Genomic DNA, 23,468 nt, shown 5'->3' on the forward strand with positions numbered 1-23,468 from the left:
GGCCACAACAGGTCTCCTTGGTCCCACTAGGCCCTCATCAGCTCTCTTGGTCCCACCCCCTCCTGAATGACAGGAGAGAACCCCTTTTCTCCCTCCCTTCTCCTCAGCAGGGTCTATCAATGGATTCTCATCAAACATGCACAAGTAAGGTTGCACAAATTCCCCCCCAGAGGAGATTAACATAATACCCCTGATTTCTCCTTCCCTTCCATCATACTGCGCATCTCCCGACTCTCCACGCCTTTGTTTCAGGAGGAGCAATAGACGGTGTCTGAATATGTTACTGCAATTAAATATGCACAGAAAAGGGGAGAGGGAAGAAAATGAGAACAGTGAAGGATGTGAAACATCAGATGCAGCAGCTGCTTTTGTTGCTATAGAAACAACATCTCCCCCCCCCAACCACTACATACCCTCCTTGCCCTACCCCCACCTACCACCCCCCACTGAAAATTCCAGTCTAGCCCATGGGTTCTTCTCCTGGGTTCTCTGGAGCCAGAGGATCGTGAGGTCCTCACATGCCAGAGCCCTGGGCACCTGTGGGATGCTTCATGGTTCTGGTCTGCTTCTCTCCTGGGCACCTGGACATCCTCTCCAGTCCCCACCCCTCTTGGTGGCTCTGATTGGCACCACCACCCTCCAACTGTTCTGCATTCTGCTCCTGGTTATGTAATAAATAATTTGGGTGCTTCTGCAGTGACTTTGGGATGTCACAAGAGGGGGACAAGAAAGCACAGGCAGATTTGGGCTGCTAAGGGCCCAGCCTGTCTCCCATCCTCCCTCCCCTGATTCCTTAGGTCGGTCAGCATTAGGTCTCTCTTTCTCTCCTCCCACTTCCTCCTTCTCGGTTCCTTTCTTCCCTCCACCCACACCCCAGAGTTCTGTGATTATATGTGTCTGAGGGCATGGTTTGGAGGCCTAGGGGAAATGGCATAATGATGACTGGATGTTAGAACCAGTCAAGGGCTGAGCCAAAAGAATCCCTCTTCGACCAGAAGCATTTCATCCGGTCCCCTCTCCCTTACTGAGAATCTCTCTTCCTTCTCCCCTGGGGCAACACGTATTGCCCTTGGAGCAAAATAATGATAATTAATAATAATAATAATAATAATTGCATTTACTTGGCACATTACTATTAGCAAAGCTCTTTATAGACGTCATCTCATTCTCACAATTGCTTTGTGAGCTGGGTGCGATGATTATCCCCATTTTATGGATGACGAGACTAAGGAAAGCAGAGCTAGGATAACACAGTTAATGAGTATCAGGGGCAGGATTTGAACTCTGGTCTTCCTGACTCCAAGATTCTATCCATTGTGCCACCTAGCTACCTCAGTAAACTAAAAATAAAAAATAAGTATCTATTCCTGTTAACCTTTTAAAATATTTTTTACAACAGGATATTTAATGGGAAAGTATAATGAGTATACTTATTATACAAGTATAATAACAACTTCCCAAACTTGGAGCATGCTCTCCTTTGCCTACACTCCAGACCCTAGACAGAGGGAAGTCCGTAAAGTAATTGTTACAGAACGCTGCTTCTTGGGAGTCCTTTTCTCCCTTCAAAGAGTTCCTGTGAAGGTCCCTTTAAGGGATGGCATAGGTGATGGATGAACCATTCCCTTGTGGATGCAGTTTGACTCACAGCCCAGCTGGGTCAAGCAAGCCACTCGGTACTGGCTTCTCATCAGCTCCGGTTGCTGGGAGGGCCTTTAATGGTTCTTCCAACTTTCAAAGCTCACAAGGTCATTCTGTCTGTTACTTGTTCCCCTTCAGGGAATAGTGTCAGTCTTGGAGGGGATAATCTTGGAGTCAGGAAGACCAGAGTTCAAATCCTGCCTCTGACACATTAGTTGGTGAAGGAATTGAGAAAGTTCACTTCAGTAGAGAATGAGCACAACACTGGGCCCAGTTTGTTCCAAGTTGAGGAACTGGGGGGAATTGATATCTGGGCCTGGGGAACTTCACTTCCTTTAGGAAAAAGGGCATTAGGCCCATTGTCCCAATGGGATGAGAAGCCATATGCCCAGTCAGTGATTGAAGGAGATCAAGAATGGTCCTTCCCAATGCCCAGGCAAATATCTGTATCACTGAAAAGGTCTGAGGTGCCAAGAGTGAATTTAAGTTAAGTATTGTCTTTTCCTCTAATTTTCTTTTTTTTTTTTAATTTAAACCCTTACCTTCCATTTTAGAATTAATACTGTATCTTGAGTGGTAAGGGCTAGGCAGTGGGGCTTAAGTGACTCACCCAGGTCACATAGATGGGGAGTAGTTGAGATCAGATTTGAACTCAGGGCCTCCCATCTCTGGATCTGGCTTTCTATCCTTCGGGCCACCTGGCTACTCACTCCTTTATAACTCTAAACTTTATCATCCCATCATCCATTCCTCTTCACTTTCTGTAGGAAATCTCTGCTTTTCAAGTAGAAAAGATGATTTTTAGTCAGGTTACATTGGTCAAATCACAATCTCTATGGACCTCAACTTGCTCATCTGTAAAATGAGTACAACGACTCCTGCCTAGACAACTCCAGGAACACATGAGGATCAAATACATTAACAGATGTGAAAACACTCTGTAATATAGGCAGTGAGCTACAACTGTAAGGAATTGTTGCTATAATTGTTGGAGTGGGGAGTTCTGCAGCAGTGCTGTAGAAGCTACCATGAAAGCATAAGGAGAAGCTCCAGGGATGAAGACCACTCCTGAATCAGAAAGTAACAGGTGAAGACTAGCCTGCAGAGTAACTGGATGTCAGTCTTTTTCTACCTTTGACTCTATGGAGATATCTAAAAGGAGAAGAAAGGGCAGCTGGGTGGCTCCATGGATTAAGGCCAGGTTTAGAGATGGGAGGTCCTGGATTCCAATCTTACCTCAGACACTTCCTAGCTATGTGACCCTGGGCAAGCCACTTAACCCCCGTTGTCTAGCCTTTACCACTCTTCTGCTTTGGAACTGATACACAGTATTGATTCTAAGACAGAAAATAAGAGTTTTAAAAAAGAGAGAGAAGAAAGGAAATAATCTGTGATCTCTGAAAACTCTTGCCTGTTATATGAACTTTAAGGAACATGTCCAGCCAGTCAGCACATCACAGAGGATGAAATGCCAGACTTGGAATTGGAAAGACCTGGGTTCAAATCTCAACTCAGCTGGGTGACATTGGGCAAACCTCTTCATTTTCATCTTTTTCATTTCCTCATTCATAAAATGAAGATGTTGGACTCAATGATTTCAAAGGACCCTACCAACTCTGAATCTATGGTCCTATGATCTTACAGAGAAATGAGAGTTTACCAGTGAAGATACTGAAGGTACAAAGGGAACACTTAGGCAAATGAAGATATTTATTTTGTGTATGCATGCATGTGTGTGTGTGTGTACATATATCCAGTGAAATGATTTGGGGACTAGACTAGACTAATATCACTGATTATAAAGAAGTAACTCCTGGATGAAGAAACCACTTCTATCAAAGTAGTTTGTCACCTTCCTTGCAATTTATAGTCTTAGAAAGTTGCCTAGACAAAAAAAAAAATGAAAAATGAGGGGATGCCCTTCAATTGGGGAGTGGCTAAACAAATTGTGGTATCTGTTGGTGATGGAATACTGTTGTGCTCAAAGGAATAATAAAGTGGAGGAATTCCATGAAGACTGGAACAACCTCCAGGAATTGATGCAGAGTGAGAGGAGCAAAACCAGGAGAACATTGTACACAGAGACTGATACGTTGTGGCACAATTGAATGTAATGAACTTCTCCATTAGTAGCAAAGCAGTGATCCAGGACAATTCTGAGGGATTTATGAGAAAAACCACTATCCACATTCAGAGGGAAAACTGTGGGAGCAGAAACACAGAAGAAAACACCTGCTTGATCACATGGGTTGATGGGGATATGGTTGGGGATGTAGACTGTAAATGATCATTCTAGTGCAAACATAACAATATGGAAATAGGTTCTGATCAAGGACACATGTAAAACCCAGTGGAATTTCATGTCAGCTACGGGAGGGAGTAGGGGGAGGGAAGGGAAAGAACATGACTCTTGTAACAAAGAAAAATATTCTAAACTAAATAAAATTTAAAAACAAACCAAAAAAAGTTGCCTAGTGAACAAAGAAAGTTAAGTGACTTACTCAGATTACGCAGTCAGTTTGTGTCAGAGGCAGGATTTGAGCCTAGGTCTTTTAGGCTGGAGGCCAGCTCCCAATCACTATGCTATCTGTCTTTATGTGTATATGTATATGTGTGTGTGTGTGTGTGTGTGTATATATATATATATATATATATATATATATGTAGAGAGAGAGAGAAAGAGAAAGACATAGAGAGAGACACATACACAGAGACAGAGAGAGAGAGAGAGAGAGAGAGAGAGAGAGAGAGAGAGAGAGAGAGAGAGAACTTGTTTCTTCCAATAGATTGTAAAGTCTTTGAGGGCAGATACTATTTCATATTGTCCTTGAACCCTTAATATCTAACACATTGTATGGCACATGGTAGATGCTTAGTAATTATTTGTTGATGACTGGCTGATTGAGAATCCAAATTATACCTGAAATAAAAATCTTCTCTAAAGTACCCAGAACAAGGCACTCTGCAGGTCTTCATCTGAATACCTCAAGAGAGGAAGAATTCATTATCTCTCAAGCCTAAAACACTTCTGAGCAGCACTGAACATTAGGAAATTCGGGGTGGGGGGTTCCCCTAACGTGTCAGCAAACTTGTACACAGTGCTCATTAGTTGTGCCCTTAGGAGCCAATCAACACAAGTCTAAGAGTTCTTCCACATTACAATTAAGAGAGTTTAAATGACTTGTCCTGGGTTACAGAGGTAGTAAATGACAGGATTTGAACTCAGATTTTTCTGATCCCAAGCCCTAAATTTTATCCAGTATGCCACCTAACTGTCCACAGATGGCATATCTCTGAGATCTTAAACTTCCCCTTAGTGCCCATCGATAGTCAGGCAAACTTTCAATTGACACCTGAATGTACTGACCAATAATTTTGCCATACACACAGATGGCCTATAGGAGAGAACAGCTCATCTTTCTCTAAGACCTAACATTGGAAGAGGCCTTAGTGATAATCTAATTCATCTTCCTCATTTTGCAGATGAGGAAACTGAAGTTTCAAGAAGTTAGACAATTTGTACGAATCAAAGGTCTAACCAAATCTCTCAAGAGGCTCTGGAAGTCTTCTCTTGACTTTAGAATTAAATCCTCACATCCTCTTGCAACAATGAACAATCTGGAGATAGGTTTTGCATGATAATGTATCACTAAATCAAATTGCTTATCATCTCCAGGAAGAGGGAGGGAAGGGAAGGAGGGAGACAGACACAATTTAGATCTTATAACCTCAGAAAACTTATGTGGAAAATTGTTATTACATGTGATTGGAAAAATAAAGTAGCTTAAAAAAAAGAATAAAATACTCACAGTCCAGCATTAGCCTATCTTTCCAGGGTTATTATAGGTGATTCCCTCCTATATCCTCTATTCCAGGCAAAATGGCCTGTCGCCTATTCTCTGTACAAGACAGTCCAACTCTTATCTCTAGGCTTTTTCACTATTATTTATCTTGCCTGGAATTCTCTCCTTCCTTATCTCTACCTTCTAGAGTACATCACTTTTTTCAAAAGTGAACTCAAGTCCTATGTCCTAGATGAGGCCTTTCCTAATCTCTTCAGTTGTTAACCTGCCCTATTTTTTTATATTTACTTTATATATTTCTGTGTATACATTGTTTCATGAAGGCAAAGACTTTTGTTTTTGTCTTTGTATAGCCAATGTCTAGCACAATACCTGACCTATAACAAGAATTTCATAAGTGTTTCTTGAATGAGTGGATGGATAGATGGATGGATAGATAGATGGTTGGATGGATGGATGGACGGACGGATGGACGGATGGATGGATGGAGGGATGGATGGATGTTTGACTGTAATTCTTGACATCTATGTGCATTAGTAAAATTTTCATTTGCATGGAGTATTCTCCCCTATAACAGATTTACTCCTGTGCTTTTATTTAGTGGGGTACCCTTTTCCAGTGTGGCAGCCTGGGACTTGCTCTTAGGCTCTAATGCCAGGCCAGTCAACTAATAAGCTACTTCTCTCTCATTTGTGTCTCCAGAAAATAGGTTTTTTATTACTTTCCACGGTGGGCTGTATATCTCAGATGTGCAGAAGGAGGATGCCCTGTCTACATACCGCTGCATCACCAAACACAAGTACAGTGGTGAGACCCGCCAAAGTAATGGGGCCCGACTCTCAGTGTCAGGTAGGCAATGTGTCCTTATTGGGCCAGGGTGGGGATGGGAGATGTGTCACAATCAGACATGGGGAATTTAAAAGGGAGAATTTTCAGTGCAAAATCCAGGAATCATTGTCAGCACCACGTACCCACCACATATGCAAAGGGCTAGGAATTGGGAATGGAAGAATTGGAATACAGAGGTTCAATCCTGAAGACATCTACAGTTTTGGGAAAATGACACTTAGCCATGAAACTTAAAGATACTCACCAAGCAACATTTGGAGGTGATTTGTAAGATATAATGTAGTCCTGATATACTCTGTATCCCTAAAAGGAGAACCCTTCAAGGACAGAGAGAGGGAGACAGAGACAGAGACAGAGAGAGACTGATGGACATATAAGTATAGATATACAAGATACAATAAAAACCTCCATCTGAGTCCTATTGGGATGCCTCATCATGGAACTGAAATGACACTACCTTCTTCAAAGCTAAACCAAGGGATGAAAAACTCTGCCAGCTCCCACCCTGAAAGATAATAGAGTACAGTGTACAGGGTAGCACAAACTTAGAATTTGGAGTGAGGAGAACTGGATTTGGATCCTGCCTCAGATACATCATTAACAGTGTCACCCTACTCTAGTCACTTCTACCCTCCCCCAAAATGTAAAATGAAGATAATGAACATGCTTCCTCCTCAGGGTTGTTAAGAAGATCAAATTGAGATAACATTCATAAAGTCCTTAGCACAACATTTGACATATTTTTATTGTCACTGAGTTGTGTCTGACTCTTCATGATCTCATTTGGGTTTTCTTGGCAAAGATACTGGAAAGGTTTGCTATTTCCTTTTTCAGCTCATTTTACAAAAGAAGAAACAGGTGTTATAGTGACCACTTGGTTCCTTCCTGCCCTGTCACAAAGAGATCTGCTTGCCATCTTTTACGGCAGGTTCTTTCCTCCTTGTCAGGAAAACAAGTGCCACCTCACTTTGGTGAGTTTATAAATTTTTGGTCCTCAATGTCACATGCAAGCTTACACTATCCCTCCTCTACACTGATATCAGTGTTCATCCCTCCAACACTTTTCAGGGCTGATTTATTTATCTTTATTTATTTAGATAAATAAAGGTGGCAAACAAGACTGAGAGAAAAAAGGCAAACAGAAGCTAAGTGATTTGCCCCAGGTCACACAGTTAGTATGGTTAAGGGACTTAGGTGAGGTCACATAGCTAATAAGTGTCTGAGGCAGGATTTGAACTCAAGAGGAGTCATCCTGATCCCAAACCCAGTGCTCTATTCATTGTATCACCTAGCTTTCCTACTGCCTGATGGGCAGTGTTTAATAAATGCTGATTTCATTCCTTCCTTCTTTCCTTCCTTGACCTCAGTTTCCTTAACTATAAAATGGGGTTGATAATATTATCTGTCTCAGAGTTGCTTTGGAGTTTAAATGGGATAACATATATGAAGTGCCAACTTCTAAGCACTCCATAAATGCCGGCTATATAAGTGCAAGACCCTCCATTTGAATCCCAGTTCCAGTTGTCAGGAGCATGATTTCTTGAGCTCTTTCCTAATCTGCAGAATCAGTTCAGATGCACAACAGGTGAAGCAGCGACAAGGGCCCAGAAGCAAAGTGCTGCTGATGCCAAAAGAGCACGGGTAGCACCAAGGGAATTGCAGTTTGATGGAGAGAGGAAAGAAGCTAACACGCTCACTTGCAGATTACCTGGACAGGGGCCCAGAAGGAGGGATGGAAGCACTGAGCCCTCAGTAGAACACATCTGGGCACCATGTTCAGAGAGGATGTTAAAAAGTGAGAGTGTGTTCAGAGGAGGGATCTCAAAACCAGGAAAGCTTGGAGGGAAGAACTAGAAGGGATTGGAGAAGAGAACATTTCAGCGGAGGGAGGAACATGTGAGAACTGTCACCAAGTATCTGATAAATTGTCAAGTTGCTCTGCTTAGCCCCAGGGGGAGCAACGGGAGGAAATGGCAAAGAGGCAGACTTAGGCTCCATATAAAGGAATTTTCCCTAACAATTAGAATTTTTCAGTACTGGAATGGGCTATCCCAGAAGGTAGTGAGGTCCTCTTCCCTAAAATTCTTCAAGCAGAAGTTGAATGACTATTTGTTGAGATTACTAGAGAAAGAATCACCATTCAAAATGGATTGGACCTCTGAGGTCTCTTCCAACTTGGAATACTGTGACAAGTTCTCCTTACTGTAAGTGTCTTCCATGGTGGGTCTGTGGTCCTATTGTTAAATCTACCTGAATTGTATGACCCTAGACAAGTCTACTTGTCTACTACCTACTGCCTAGCCCCTACCACTCTTCTGTTTTGGAACCAGTTTTGGATTCTGGTTCCAAAAACAAAACTGGTTTTGGAACCAGTATTGATTCTAAGATGGAAGGTAAGGGATTTGGGGTACTTGAGAGATTCACTACAAAACTATAAATGGAGCTTAATGGTATTTTGCATCATATTTTCATGCCACTCACGTAACATAGAAGTAAGCCTTCTAAGTCCCACTGAGTCAGGTATCACTAGGATAAACCCTTTGGTGGGACCGTGCCTTGAGACAACCTGACCTTTCTGCACATTAGGGTAGGAAGAAATCAACCTAGGGGCTTTGTCCCAGGGAACATCTTTTCCCCTCTACTATCATATCTGTGTGGGATGGGGTCAAGAAACCATTAGTAGAAATTATTAACAATAATAAATACAAACAATCTATATATGGGAGGTCCTAGGTTCAAATCTGACCTCAAACACTTCCTAGTTGTATGACCCTGGGCAAGTCACGTTGGAGAAGTAACAGTGGCCTAAGCCCTCAGAGCCCCTAGAAATCCAGCTTCATGGGGGAGCTGGGTAGTTCAGTGGATTGAGAGCCAGGCCTAGAGATGGGAGGTCCTAGGTTCAAATCTGGCCTCAGCCACTTCCTAGCTATGTGACCCTGGGCAAGTCACTTGACCCCCATTGCCTAGCCCTTACCACTCTTCTGCTTGGAACCAATACACAGCATTGACTCCAAGGTGGAAGGTAAGGGTTATTAAAAAAAAGAAAGAAAGAAAGAAAGAAATCCAGCTTCATGAGCAGGTATAAAGAAGGAACCTCAAGAGAAGCAAGAAAGAAAGTATCTATCAGATCTAGAGATAGGAGAATTTATAACTGAAAGAGATAGAGAGGGTCACAGAAGGTAAAATGGAAAATTTCGATTATGTAACATTATACAGGTTTTATGCAAACAGAATATAGCTAAATACAATATCGCTAAAATTAGAATAGAAACAGGCAAATGGGAAAAATCTTTGCAACAAGTTTTTCTGATAATTCTAAGATACTTAGGAAATGGTTTCAAATTTGAAAGAATAAGTGCAATTCCCCCAATTTTGATAACTGGTTAAAGAATATAAACAGACAGTTTTTAAAGGAAGAAACTCAAGCTATCAATAGCCAGATGGGGTTAAAGTTTCCAAATCACTAATAATTAGAAAAATAGATATTAAAGCAACTCAAAAATTCAACCTCACCCCCATTAAATTGGAAATTTTGGCAAAAAGAAAAAGGGAAAATGATAAATGTTGGAAGGTTATGTGAAAAACAGGTACATTATTAATGCAGCGTTGGTTGAGCTGAGAACTAGTCTTAAGTCATTTTGGAAAGCAATTTGGAACTATGCCTCAAAAGCTATTCAATTGTGCACATCCTTTGATCTAGTAATAGCACTACTTAGTCTATACCCCCCCAAAAAAAAAGATAAAAGAAGAAAGAGACATATATGTACAAAAAATATTTATTACAACTCTTTTTGTGGTAGTAAAGAATTGGAAACCAGAGGAGGTGCCCATCAATTGAGGAATAGCTGAACAATTTATGGTATATTAATGTGATGGAATACTGTTGTCCTATAAGAAATGACAAAGGGAATAATTTTAGAGAGAACCAGAAAGATTTGTATGAACTGATAGCAAAGTGAACTGAAAAGAACCAGGGAAACAATTTTCTTTTTTTTTATTTAATTTAATTTTTATTATCATGCAAAACACTTCCATTTTGGTCATTATTATAAGAGCCCAGTCATACAAAACCCTAGAATATAATGATAACTACACTGATGTGAAAAATAATATTCTTTGATCTGCATCCATCTGACTTCAACAATTCTCTCTCTAGAGGTAGAAGGACAGGAAAACAATTTTCATACAATAACAATATTATAAAGACAATCAGTTTTAAAAGTCTTAGGACCTCTAATAAATGCAATGACCAACCATGGCATGATTCCAAAGGATTCAAGATAAAATAGGTTACCTATCTCCTTATAGGAAATTGATAGAGGGCAGATTGAGACTTTTTTTAATGGATTTGGCCACTGCAACAATGTATTTTGCTTGACTATATATATATAATACATATTTGTAAGAAGGGATTTTTTTGCTTTTTGTTTGGTTGGGATTTTTTTTTCCTTCTTAGTGGAGTGGAGAGAGGGAAGAGTAAGAGAGCGAGAAGGTCTTGAAAAAATAATTTATAAAATGGAACTTCCGATTTAAAAGTTCTTTTTGCAGTGACAAAAGACCAAAAACTAAGGGAATACCCATGAATTTTGGAATGGCTAACCCAAGTACAATATATACATGTAATAGAATATTATTACATCTTAAGAAATTATGAAAAGAATGGTTTCACAGACATGTAGGAAGACTTTTATGAACTGATACAGAATAAAGTAAGCAGAACCAGAACGATTTATATAATAACAAAAATGTTGCAAAGGCTAGACAACATTGTAAACAACCTCAAAAGCTTTAAGGACTCTGATCATTGAATGCAGTGATCAAGCATTATTCCACAGGACCAATGATGAAGCGGGTTATTTCTCTGACAGACAGGTGATAGATACAAAATGCATAATGCATCTTGCATATTCAGAATGAGATGTGCATTTTAGAATGAGGTCAGTGCAGGAATTTTTATTAAATATGCATATTCATTACAAGGGGGTTTTCTTGCCTTTTCAATTGGAGGTTGAAAGGAAGAAAAAATGAATACTTATTATTTGAAAATATAAATTAAACTTTTATTAAAAGAAGGCAAGCCTGGTAAGGAAAAGGTCAGCACTGCAGACCTCGAAGATTTATAGTTAAAAGGAACCCTATTTGATGGGAATATGATTGGGGATGTAGACTCTGCATGATCACTCTAGTACAAATATTAATAATATGGAAATAGGTCTTGATCAATGACACATGTAAAACCCAGTGGAATTTTGCTCATTGGCTATAGGAGGGGGGTGGGAAAGAACATGAATCGTGTAACCATGGAAAAAATATTTTAAATTAATTAATTAAATAGCATTTTTCAAATAAAAAAAGTCTTACTAGTGAAAAAAGAAGGGGGGGGGAAGGAACCCTAGAGGCCATCTTACACCTAGGAAAACTGAATCTCAGGGAGGTTAAATGACTTGCCCAGTATTATACAGGTAGCAAATGGCCAGGCCAGGATTAGAACCTTTGTTCTCCAGAATCCTGAGGCAAGGCTCTTTCCTCTGTCTCCTGTTGAAAGCTTTCTCTATTTCTTTAAGTATAGGGCTCTGCACCCCAAGCTAGTACAGCCATTATCACTCTCCCTCTCCTACTACTACTAATCCTTCTCTGACCTTCAGAGTTATCCGCTTCTCTCAGTTCTCTGTGGCTCATCTACACAGGCCCCCTTTCTTCTTTGTTAACCTGAGAAAGAGACTGGGTTTTTTATTTTTTATTTTAGTGGTGGTGGTGGTTTGTTTTTATTTTGTTTTATTTTTTCAAAAAGAATTTTGTTAATAACTGGGGAAATGAGAAAATAAAATAAAATAAAATAATAATACAATGCAGCAGACATTTATTAAGCACTTAATGCAGGCTGAGAGCTCTGTGTTAGTAAGGTACAAATTTTAGAGTTGATGTAATCTCTGACCCCATGGAGCTTACATTCTAGTTGGGCAATATAACACCATCACTTTTGAAGGTTTGCTATAAGGAGCAATATTATATGGCTGCTATAATAATAGACAATGTTATATGATAAGTGCATTTGAAGGGGCAGATAAGTGGCTCAATGGATAAAGAGCTGGGCCTGGAAATAGGAGACCCTAGGCTCACTTCTTGCCTCAGACACTTCCTAACTATGTAACTCTGGGCAAGTCACTTAACCCCAATTGCCTGACCTTTATCACTCTTCTGTTTTGGAACTGATATTTAGTATTGATTCTAGGATAGAAGGTAAAGAAAGGGTTTTTTTTTTAAATGCAATCTGAGAAATACAAAACAAAGTGTTTTATGAAGTGGGATGTGAGAAGCAGGAGAGATCATTATCAAATAATCTTTTGTTGTTCAGTTGTGTCTGACTCTTTGTGGTACCATTTGGGGTTTTCTTGGCAAAGATACTGGAGTGCTTTGCCATTGCCTTCTCCAGCTCATTTTACAGATAAGGAAACTGAGGCCAACAGGGCTAAGTCATTTACCCAGGGTCAACCAGCTAGTAAGTGTCTGAGGCCAGGTTTGAACTCAGGAAGATGAGTTTTCCTAACTCCAAGGCCAGGCATTATATTTGCTACACCACCTAGGTGCCCCAATCAGATAATTTACAGAGAACCAAATTGTTAAGTGATAGAAGACAAGAGTTTTATTCTAAAATATTCCTAATCTGACCAGGCTCCAGCACAGCTTCCTAGGTCTTTGTTCTATATAATAATAATCCAGATTTCTCTCTATATATTTTTTAAACTCTTACTGGCTCTCTATCCACTAGCCATCTAGCTGCACCCCAGATTTCTATGTTGTTTTACAAAGCATTCTCCCTACAATGGCTCTCTAAGGTATCTAGGGAATATACAGTCATAACTTTAGGGCTTAAAGATCTCATTTCATGCAAGTCCCATAACTTACAGAAGGAAATATAAGTAAATAAGGAAAATGAGGCAGAGAGTGCTTGCCCAAGTGATTTGCTAAAAGTAGTAAGAAGCAGTGCAAGAATCTGAACTGTTATCCTCTTTCCTCTTTTTCCCTTCAGTATTAGTATAAATACTTTATCGATGATGAAACTCAAGCCCAGAGAATTTACATGTTTACAGTCACAGTTAATATGTATTGGAAATAGGATTCAAACTCACATCTCTTGACTTCAGCTCCAAAACTCTTTCCACCATTCTAAACTGCCTCTATATTGAGCATCTGAGCCTGGCTTCCCAGGTGGTCAGTCACAGGGGGGTGGGGTAGCTTCAGGAAAAGGCCTTCTGGTTACTACCTTCTCTGACACCACCAGGCCCCTCCCTTTCTTCTCTTGCACATTCCACCAAATTGCAGCCCCAAGGAAGTGACCCTATTAAGTTGTGTGTGTGTGTGTGTGTGTGTGTGTGTGTGTGTGTGTGTGTGTGCATGCGCGTGTGAAATCATGGATACACCAGGACTATGAGCTCTGTTTCCACCAGCTCTGGGAAGTGTCAACCTTTCACATCAGCCATCATGAGGGTTGTCTTTGTCCTGAACCTCCAGGCTCTGCCCATCACCTGTCCCCTACATAATAATATATGAGACCCTCTCAGAATGTCCCTAACCTTTCTTGGAGGCAGAACCATCTGTCTCCCCGCCCAGGCATTGGAACTGGCAATGCCCCATCCCCTCTGGCTGTCACCATGTACACATTGAAGCATTTTACTTCTGCCCTGAAGTAGTGAAAGAGGTTTGGAATTTAATTTCACGCCTGAGACTCAGTGATTAATCCCCTCCCCCCTTGCACCCCACTTTCCAACCCTTCCTTGGCCATCTTAACAGCCCCTCTGCTCGTAAATTTTGCAGTATGCCACAGAATTTGTATGTTTTATTAAATTTAAGTGTGGCACTGAGTAATTCTTCCAGGATACAGTATCCTGCCAATTCCTGTGGTCAGTGAGGAAAGAGGCCATGGAGCCTTGCTAAAGGGGAGGATCTAGAGAAGAATGTCTATAAAGGAGGGAGGATTGAGGGCTCACCTAACCTGAGTGGGAAAAGGGGAGAGAGTGTGGTGCAATCAAGATGTTGTTCCAGGACACCAAAGGGAACAAACGCCCCTGGGAATATTCTTCATCTACCCATAGTAACCCTTAGTCCCACCCACCTCTGCCAGCCCTGGTTTGCCATCCTTTGAGGATACTGCCACCAAGATACCCATTTCCTGAAACCTACCTTTGCTGCCATCCATTTCTGCCAGAGAAAACTATATCCAACTGACTGAATCAAGACTCCTTCCACCTTCCCCCAGTTTAACTAAATTTGCGCCAAGTGCCAGAATTCCTACTTATAGCTCTGATCATCTCCCCTGTCTGAGACATTCCATAAAAGAGAGAAAATTTGTGTTACTTCCCTCAGAAGAATCATGGGACAACAGAAAAGGCCCTTGATTTGAACTTCAAAGACCTGGACTCATATCTGAGTTCTGATACTTGTGGGACCGTAAAAATATCACTTCACTCCTTGTCTTCAGCTTCCACATATGTCAGATAAGGAGGTTGTTCTGGATGATCTTGAGAATGTTAAACTAAATGTCTTTGTAATAACCCATGATATGTGAGTGTATGTGTCTATATGTGTGTGTAGCTTCCCTTTCCTTCCCTATCCTTCCCTCTCCTGCCCTTCTCTTCCCTGTCGTTCCCTTCTCTACTCTTCCCTTCCCTTCCTAGTCCTTCCCTTTCCTGTCCTCCCCTTCCTTGTTCTTCTCTTCCTTTCCTTCTTTTCTCTGTCCATCCTCTCCCTTCCCTTTCCCCCCTTCCATTCCCTTCTGTGTTCTTCCCTTCCCTTTTCATAGATAGAGATATGTGTGTATTTAGACACACATGTTTATATGGCCCCTGCCAACTCTAAAAATATGATCTGAAGATCTCAAAGGTCCTTTTCAGTGCCAAACTTTATTATGTAAAATGGAGACTTGAAACCTGGACTTCAATTCCCAGAAGTCCTTGGTACTTCCCAGAATTCCCTATAATCTCACCTGAGTCTCCACCTGGGGGAGATCACAATTTAGTATTTAATGGGCTCTCTGCCTCCCAAAAGCCTCCTCTTCCTCTTCTATGCTCACATGCGGCTCTCTCTTCCTCTATTCGGAGATTGCAACATGTAGTAAGTAGGCTATGAATGGGCTAATCAGCCTAGACACATGGTTTATTTTTTGTATCCTTGATTTCTAATAATCTTTAATAAACCTCATAAAATATAATACTTTTATTACTAGAGACTATTTTAACTTTCCCAATTATCCCTTTCCACTGAGGATGAGTGAGATGTACCAGTAAGTAGCAGAGGCTGCTTTACAATTGTTCATTGTTGGCCAGAATTCAATAAAAGGTGGGTCCATCTTGGATGCTATTTGTGAAGATTCAATTACTTCGGGTACCCAAAGGACTTCATTAAACATTGATCCTAGCTTCAAGGCTATCCCACGGAATGGATCTGAAGGATCCACCAGGATCATAATGCCTTCCCTTAACCATCAGTCTATTCACCTACTTAGCCTAGATGAGTCAATCTATGGTCAGCCAGCAGTGAAAATGTGTTCATCTTACTCTCTAGCTCCTTCTTGTGGGAAGGGCTGATAAGCAGAATAATGGAAAGAGCATTAATAGCAAAATTTAGGATAATAGGAAGGAGTCTGCTGATAACCAACTGCCTGAAATTGTATAAGCTATTTCCCTCCGAGACTCAGTTTACTCATTATAAATTTAAAAAGTTCCATTTGATGATTTCCAAGATCTATTCTAGCATTAATATTCTCAAGTTCTACAGTGGATGATTTCATCTCTTCTAAAGAAAAACCAATCCACCTGCCACCCAACCCCCTTGATGGAGCACCTTTCATAGGCAATGTCTACTCTGAGTTGAGAAGGAAGGGACCCCAAGGAAAGAAGAGATCTAATCTCCAGTCTAGAGAAGTTATCAGTTCTGATGAAGTTAAGACTCATATTCAAGAAGAATAGGTCACACTTATATAGCCATTTTTTGGCTTACAGAGTGAATTCCTCACAACCTTGTAAGACTGGCAACTTAGGTATACTTATCTCCATTTTACAGATGAGGACATGTCATTTATAGCCCTCAGAGCCAACTATAAGGTACCTGCAAAGAATTGTATAAATAAGGGCAAATTAATGCAGTTAGTTCTCTGTTGTCTATACTGATGGAGGAAGAAAGCAGCTGCCCAGATATTCCCCCTAAATCTTTTCTTTTGATTTAAGAGTGGACAGACAGCATGTTATGCCAGTGGCTAGCATACTGGGCTTGGAGTCAGCTGATACATGAGTTAAAATACTGAATCTAATACTAACAGTTTAGCCATTGTCAAGTCATTTAGTCCATCTAAATCTCAGTTCCCTGATCTGTAAAAATGGCAATAATAATAATATCTGTAGAACCAACTTGGAAAAGGTAAAGTTCACATGAAATAATGTAGGCAAATTACTTTGCAACCCTTTGAAAGCCACGTCAACGTTCCCAATTTTGATGACATGAGAGGATTTCTTGCCTTCTATGTTTCTGATTCTGTCTCACTAATGTTAAAGCAAAGAAGTAGCCTACAAATATAACAGATGGGAGTAAAAGATTCTAGATATAGTAGCAAGAGCCTTGGGCTTGGAACTAGAACATCTAGGGTATAGTCTCAGATCCACCACTTACTAAACTTCTCTGAACTTCGCTTTCTTCCTCTATAAAATAGGATTCATAGAATCATAGATATAGAGATGGACTGGCATCCAGTTCAACCCCCTTATTTTACAAATGAAGATACCACATCAGGAACAGTAAGGTAAAGTACCTTTCCTAGGATCACATAGCCAGTAAGTGTGGGGGGGGTGGAATTTTAACCCAGAGCTTTCTGATCTAGCTGTATTATTTGATATATTACGACACACTGCCTTTCATAATTTAAAATATTAGATGTAGAAAGGATTTCAAAGTCCATCAAGTCTAACCCCCTTCCTAAGTCAGAGACACCCTCTATATCATCCTGAACAAGTAGTCACCCCACCTTTGTCTATAAATCTGCAGCAATGGGAATGCATGGTGCTGGGAACGGAGGAAGAACAAAGGAACTAAAGTATGGTGTTGTCAGCAAATGAGGTGTGAAGATCACTACTGTTGGTGTACACAGAACCAAAGAGGGAGAAGATGGTGACCCACATGTATGCTTATTAATAGACAGAAGTCATCTATGATGAAAAGATCTTTAAACTGGGAGAAAGAAGACCTGGACTAGAGTCCAGGGAGGAGGCCACTACTTATTAACCATGTATCCTTGGGCACATCCTACACCTCACAGAATATGGAAGTTGGAATGGACTTCAGTGGCCATCTAGTCCAACCTATTCACAAAAGTGCTCTCCACTATAGTATATTCAATAAGAGGTCATCAAGCCTCTTCTTGAAGACTACCAAGAAGAGGGAACCCAGGCATTATGTAGCAGCCAAAAACTAATGCAACCTGTAGGGTAATTACCTCTTGAGGAAGCCCATTCTCCACTTGGATAATTCTTATCACAGAGAAAATAAGTGCCTGAGGTAAGATTTGGAACCCAGAGCACCCTAACTCCAATTCCATTATACTTTAAGTCATGCCATACCACCTTTCATCAAGAATATTAGAGGTGAAAAGTACCATAAAGTCCAGTGAGTCCAACCCCTTTACCTGAGTCATAAATCCCTTGTACAACATCCTGAACAACTGGTCACCCACTAGGAAGTTTTTCTAACATTGAGCTTAAATTTGTCTTTTCATAGTTTCTACCTGTTATCCCTAGTTCTGGCCTCTGGGTCCATATAGGAAAAAAATCTAATCCTTCCTCCACACGACCACCCTTCAAGTATGTATACACAACCATCATTGGCCTCCTGAGGCCTTTCTTCTCCAGACTAAACATTCCTTCAACTGATCCTCATTATAAGGACTCAAGACCCTTCACCATCACTAGGTCAGAATGAAAAATAATACTATGAATGAGTACAATGGGACTATCTCCCCTCTTTATTTCCAGCAACCCAAATATATGGTTGTTCAGTCGTTTCTGTCATGTCCAACTCTTCTTGACCTCATTTGACATTTTCTTGGCAAAGACACTGGCATGGTTTGCCATCATTTTCTTCTCCAGCTCATTTTGCAGATGAGACAAGCAGGTAAATGGATTGCTCAGGATCTAAGTGTCTAAAGCCAGATTTGAACTCAGGAAGATGGATCTTCCTGACTCCAGACCAGGCCCTCTATCCACTGTGCCACATAGCTGGCCAACCCAAGAATATCTTACCTTTTTTGACTGCTACATGATATTGTTGACTTATATTGCACTTGTAGTCTATTAAAAATCCCAAACTCTCCCACATCTTGTACTACTGAAGTTGATTATTTATACCCAAATGCAAAACTTTACATTTATCCCTATTGAATTTTATTTTAGTAGATTCAGCTCAATGCTCCAGTCTGTCAAGATCTTTTTCACTACTATCAACCAATATGTTAACTATCCCACACCAAGCACAGATCTCCAAGGCACTCCACTGAAGACCTTCTGCCAGGCTGACATTGAGCCATTACAACTACTCTTTGAGTTGTCCATCCAACCAGTTCTGAATACATCTAATTGTATAAGCATCTAGTTCATATCTCCCCATCTTCTCCATAAGAATTGTATCAAATACTTTATAAAAAAAACCTTGCTAAAATCCAAGCAGAATATACTACAGAATTCCCCTCATCTACTAATTTACTAATCCTACCAGAAAAGGAAATGAGGTTAGTCTGACATGACCTTTCTTTGACTCTTTATAACCACTGGTTCTCTTTCTACGTGTTTACCCACCATGCGTATAACACTCGTTTCTAAAATTTTCTCAGGAATTGAAATCAAACTCAGAGACCTATAATTTGTAAATATTGTTCTCTTCCCTTTTGAAAAATATTGTCAGCATTTTCCTTTCCCCAGTATTGTAGTATCAGTTCATATAAGTCCACTTTTTGGTATCAGAGGATTCCCCACATACCCCATACACTTCCACCTTCAGTTATCTACCTGCTGCTCACCTCTCATCTCTGCTCCAAGAAGTTGTAGCTTGTGCAGTGGCCACAGCCCAGTAAAACTGCCTCTGCAGATGGGCTGAACCAGCTTGAAGGTAACTAAGGGGCTTCAAACCCATCAGTGAGTTAGGGGGAGCCCAAGTTAGGTCAAATTGGGCCAAGCATGTGAAGATGTGTCCAATAAAATAGTCAGATGACCTGTTAAAAACCGGGGGGGGGGGGGTGACTAAATGGATCTATGATCTATCCTGTGGACTAGTCACCTTGAGAAGACATACACATATTCCAGTAATGATGCCTTCACCCACAACATCCTTAGGACACATAATCTCATTACTTTTTCAGTCAAAACAACAAAAGCTTTTTTCAGATTTTGGGTCTATCAGTAACACCTAATCACAAGTTTCTGAGGACAAAGCAAACTATTTAGCTCTGCAACTTGAGGGAGGGGTTTTAAGTGAATTTTGTTCAATTGCTCAGTTTTATGCATGCCTCAATTTTATTTATTTTTCCTTAGGTCCATGTAATATAGTTTTAAACATACCAATTTTTACATATAATTGACATTATTATTGACTTTCATTCTCAACTAAATGAGTGAAGGTTCCTATATATGTTTACTTGTGGGTTTTACCTGAGAGTCCTTGCTTATATAGATAGACTTAACATTTAGCTTACTGTTTAAGTTCTTTCTTTTTCATTATTTAGAGTTTAGAGTTTTATAGATTTCTTGTTTTATTTTTTGCATCAGACAGAGATGTTGTAATTAGAATTGCTTAAAATAAAAATAAAATAGTCATATGAGAACAAGTTGTTCCAATGGGCCATGAAAGCAGCAGAAGCAGGCTCTGTGGAGTGCTTAGAGCTTGTTTAGGTATTGAAGACACCAAGGTCATCCATCGCATCCTGAGCCATCACTAGGCATCATGACTTTCATCTTTCCACGAGGTTCCAATGACTGGAAGAGAAAGACCAGCAACTTCATGCAACTCTGGCTAATTTAAATCCAATTTTTGAATAAGTCAAAAGATGTCACCCATTCCATTCAAAAGAAATGTGAGATCTACAAGTTGAGACATCTCCATCACAAATGTTCATACAGGCTATCTATGCCTGACCAGTGGTAGAGCCTTCCAAGTTCCTGTTGTTCTAATCAGCCAGTCAGGCAGACTGTATATTGAATCTGACATAACGATGTCATTTTGGTCCCCTTTCAAGTACAAAGGACAAAAACCAACCAACCAACCAACCAACCAGAGGGATATGATTCATTTGGGCTGGGTAAACTTGAATTCATCAAGGACACCTGGGTGCTCCTTTACTATCTCTTTACTTATTGTGGGATATCAAACCCCCCCCCCCCCATTAGTAATTTTTAAACCTTTACCTTCTGTCTTAGAACTGATACTTAGTATTAGTTCCAAGGCAGAAAAGTGGTAAGGGCTTGCAAATTGCATTTAAGCAATTTGCATAGGGTCATACAGCTAAGGAGTGTCTTGAGGTCAAATTTGAACCCAGGACCTCTCATTTCTAGGCCTGGTTCTCTATCCATTGAGCTACCTAGCTATTCCTGCTAGTTATTTTTGTTCTGCCATTTCTAATGCAAAGATCTTTCTCCTTGGCAGGGAAAACAAAAAGCAAAATAAAACTTGAACAGCTCTGCCTTCCCTCTGTGGTCAGCTAAAAGATCTTTTCCTTTCTTTTATCCTCCTTAAGGATAAATAAATGACCCCTTTGTTGTAGTCCTTAACTTTCCGGTACAGCCTTAGTTCATTCACAGATTGGTGCCAGGTTCATTCAACTTTTTCTAAAATGGTCTTCCTTGAATCTTCTATACATTTCTTTTAAAAATCTAAACTTGTTGGTGAGTACCCCAGGCATCCACATTAGTCTCTTCATATAAATCTCATTTTTTCCTCCTTATTAAAATGGTTTCCCTTTGTGCCTTCAGGATTTCATTCAGGAGTCTTTCCCTTCCCTCCTTATAGCATTTTAGCCCATGGGATCCTATCTTTTTCTCTGAGCCCTTCTAAATCTGTTTTCCAAAATCTAGAGTGCATGTCAGATTACCCAAGGATTTTATTACCTTTTCTATTACAAATTCAAAGAGGGGGGAATCACTTTCCCTTCCTTCTCTTCCCAAAGTTTCTATCATTTTCCATCCCAACAACCAGTTCTTTCTTATGAGTGAAAATGATATCTGGAATAGAATTTCCTTGTTGGTTCCTCCATTTGTTGGAGGATGAAACTATCACAAAGACTCTATATGAATTCATAGGATTCTAGATTTTTATAACTAAGAGGAAACTTGGAAGTCACCTAGTCCAACCCCCATCGTTTTACAAATGAAGAAATAAAGAATCAGATAACTTGAGATTTGCCCAGTGTCATGTAAGTAGTAAGCAATAGGACTAGGATTGAAATTCTAGTCTTCTGCCATCAAATCCATAAGTCTTTCCAATATATTGCATTGCAAATGAGATAATATATGTAGAGCACTTTGTAAAAGTGAAAGTGCTATATAAATGTTAGCTCTTAGCACGGGGAAGAAGGTGTTAAAAAAATCAAAGAGAAGAGTAATATTTTCAAAACTTTCCAAAACCAGCTCAAACCTTGCTAGGGCTATAATCACACTAGGATATTTGATGAACAGTGTCCCCATCTGGGGATGCCTAGCCTCAAAGTGGGGGCAGCTAAGTGGTGCAGTGGATAGAACAGTAGGTGCAGTGGGTCTGGAGTCAGAAAGACTCATCTTCTGAATTCAAATCTGGCCTCCAACATTTACCAGCTGTGTAACTCTAGACAAGTCACTTAATCTTGTTTGCCTCAGTCTCTCAACTATAAAATGAGCTGGAGAAGGAAATGGTAAACCACTCCAGCATCGCTGCCAAGAAAACCCCAAATGGGGTCACAAAGAGTCAAATGTGACTGAACAACCACCACAACAAGATGTCCAAACTGGACATCAACATTCCAAATTACTCCCACCATTATTCAAATTTCTAGGTGCCCAGCAACTTTCTGGAGCTTCATTGGTACAAAATTCCTTTGATTGTGATCTTTAGAACCAGAAAGGATCTTAGTAAGAAAAATTAATTTTAAAATTATCCTTTTAAAAATGAGGCAACTGAGGTCCAGAGAGATCTAATGCTATATTATCTATATTGTATACTTAGTACTTGGTTGTATATTATTTTGAATTGATTCATCTTTCATATGTTTAAAACTCAAACTCCCTGAAGCTTGACCCTCAAGTACAAAACCCACATCCAAGCCCCATGCACTCTACTCCTGGATCCCCAGAAAGAAGGAACTCTTTCTTTTCCCCTCTCATTTAGCAAACCACCATAAAAGACAGTGCCTATTATCCTCATCATTCACAGGCCCAGCAAACAAGAGATCCTTTTTGAGCAGCAGCTGCTTCAAGAGAAGATGGTAGAGGAATCACTAGAGGAGGACAGAGGAGTTTTCAAGTTAGGGCTCCTGGAAACTAGGGCCAAGTCCAGGGTCAATGTAATTGGGGAAGAATGAACTCTCAGGGTCAAACCCAGTGACATAATTTAAGCAAGACGGTCTGCCCCTGCATCCTTATCTTTTCTCCCCTGGTCCTTATCTCTTGTTCCTTTCTGGCCTTAATTCCCACTTCCTTCCCTCTCTCTTCCTCTTTCTCCCTCCTCTGTCCCTGTCTGGCTTGTTTTCCTTCTCTTATCCTTTCATTCTATTTCTAACAACAGTGATAATAATCCCTTCTACATTTTATTTAGAGCCAGGAGGTCACTAGGCTAGAGAACAACTGTAAAGCTTGTGATCACAAAGAAGAAACCCTACTGAAGTTTACAGAACATTTTCTAATACTTCACTCCCCTCCACAAATCTATTAGTTCCATTTTGGAGATCAAGAAATAAGGTTCAAAGAGCCAGTAAGTGGGTGAAGCTGAGAAGCCAAAGCTCCTGATTCTTTAGTCTATTGTCAATTCAACTACACACCATCTTGCCTCTCTATGTGTCTCCCTTCCCTTACAAAATTTTCTTTGGTATATTTTATTCTTTATGTCACCTCCATTTTCCCTTTCTCCACTCAGGGAGTTGTCCTTTTCATACCAAGAAATAAAAAAGAAAGAGGG

General features: G+C 40.2%; 1 protein-coding gene across 1 annotated transcript in view; it reads left to right on the forward strand.

Annotated features, from left to right (window-relative positions):
• DSCAML1 (DS cell adhesion molecule like 1) overlaps nt 1-23,468 on the forward strand; it is a 518,862-nt gene that overhangs the window by 372,919 nt on the left and 122,475 nt on the right. Inside the window, 1 exon segment of the mRNA XM_056794329.1 lies at nt 6,147-6,293. Within this exon segment, the coding sequence (XP_056650307.1) occupies nt 6,147-6,293 (147 nt within the window).

This window comes from Monodelphis domestica, chromosome 4, assembly GCF_027887165.1.
Source record: "Monodelphis domestica isolate mMonDom1 chromosome 4, mMonDom1.pri, whole genome shotgun sequence".
In the NCBI taxonomy this organism is placed as follows: Eukaryota; Metazoa; Chordata; class Mammalia; order Didelphimorphia; family Didelphidae; genus Monodelphis; species Monodelphis domestica.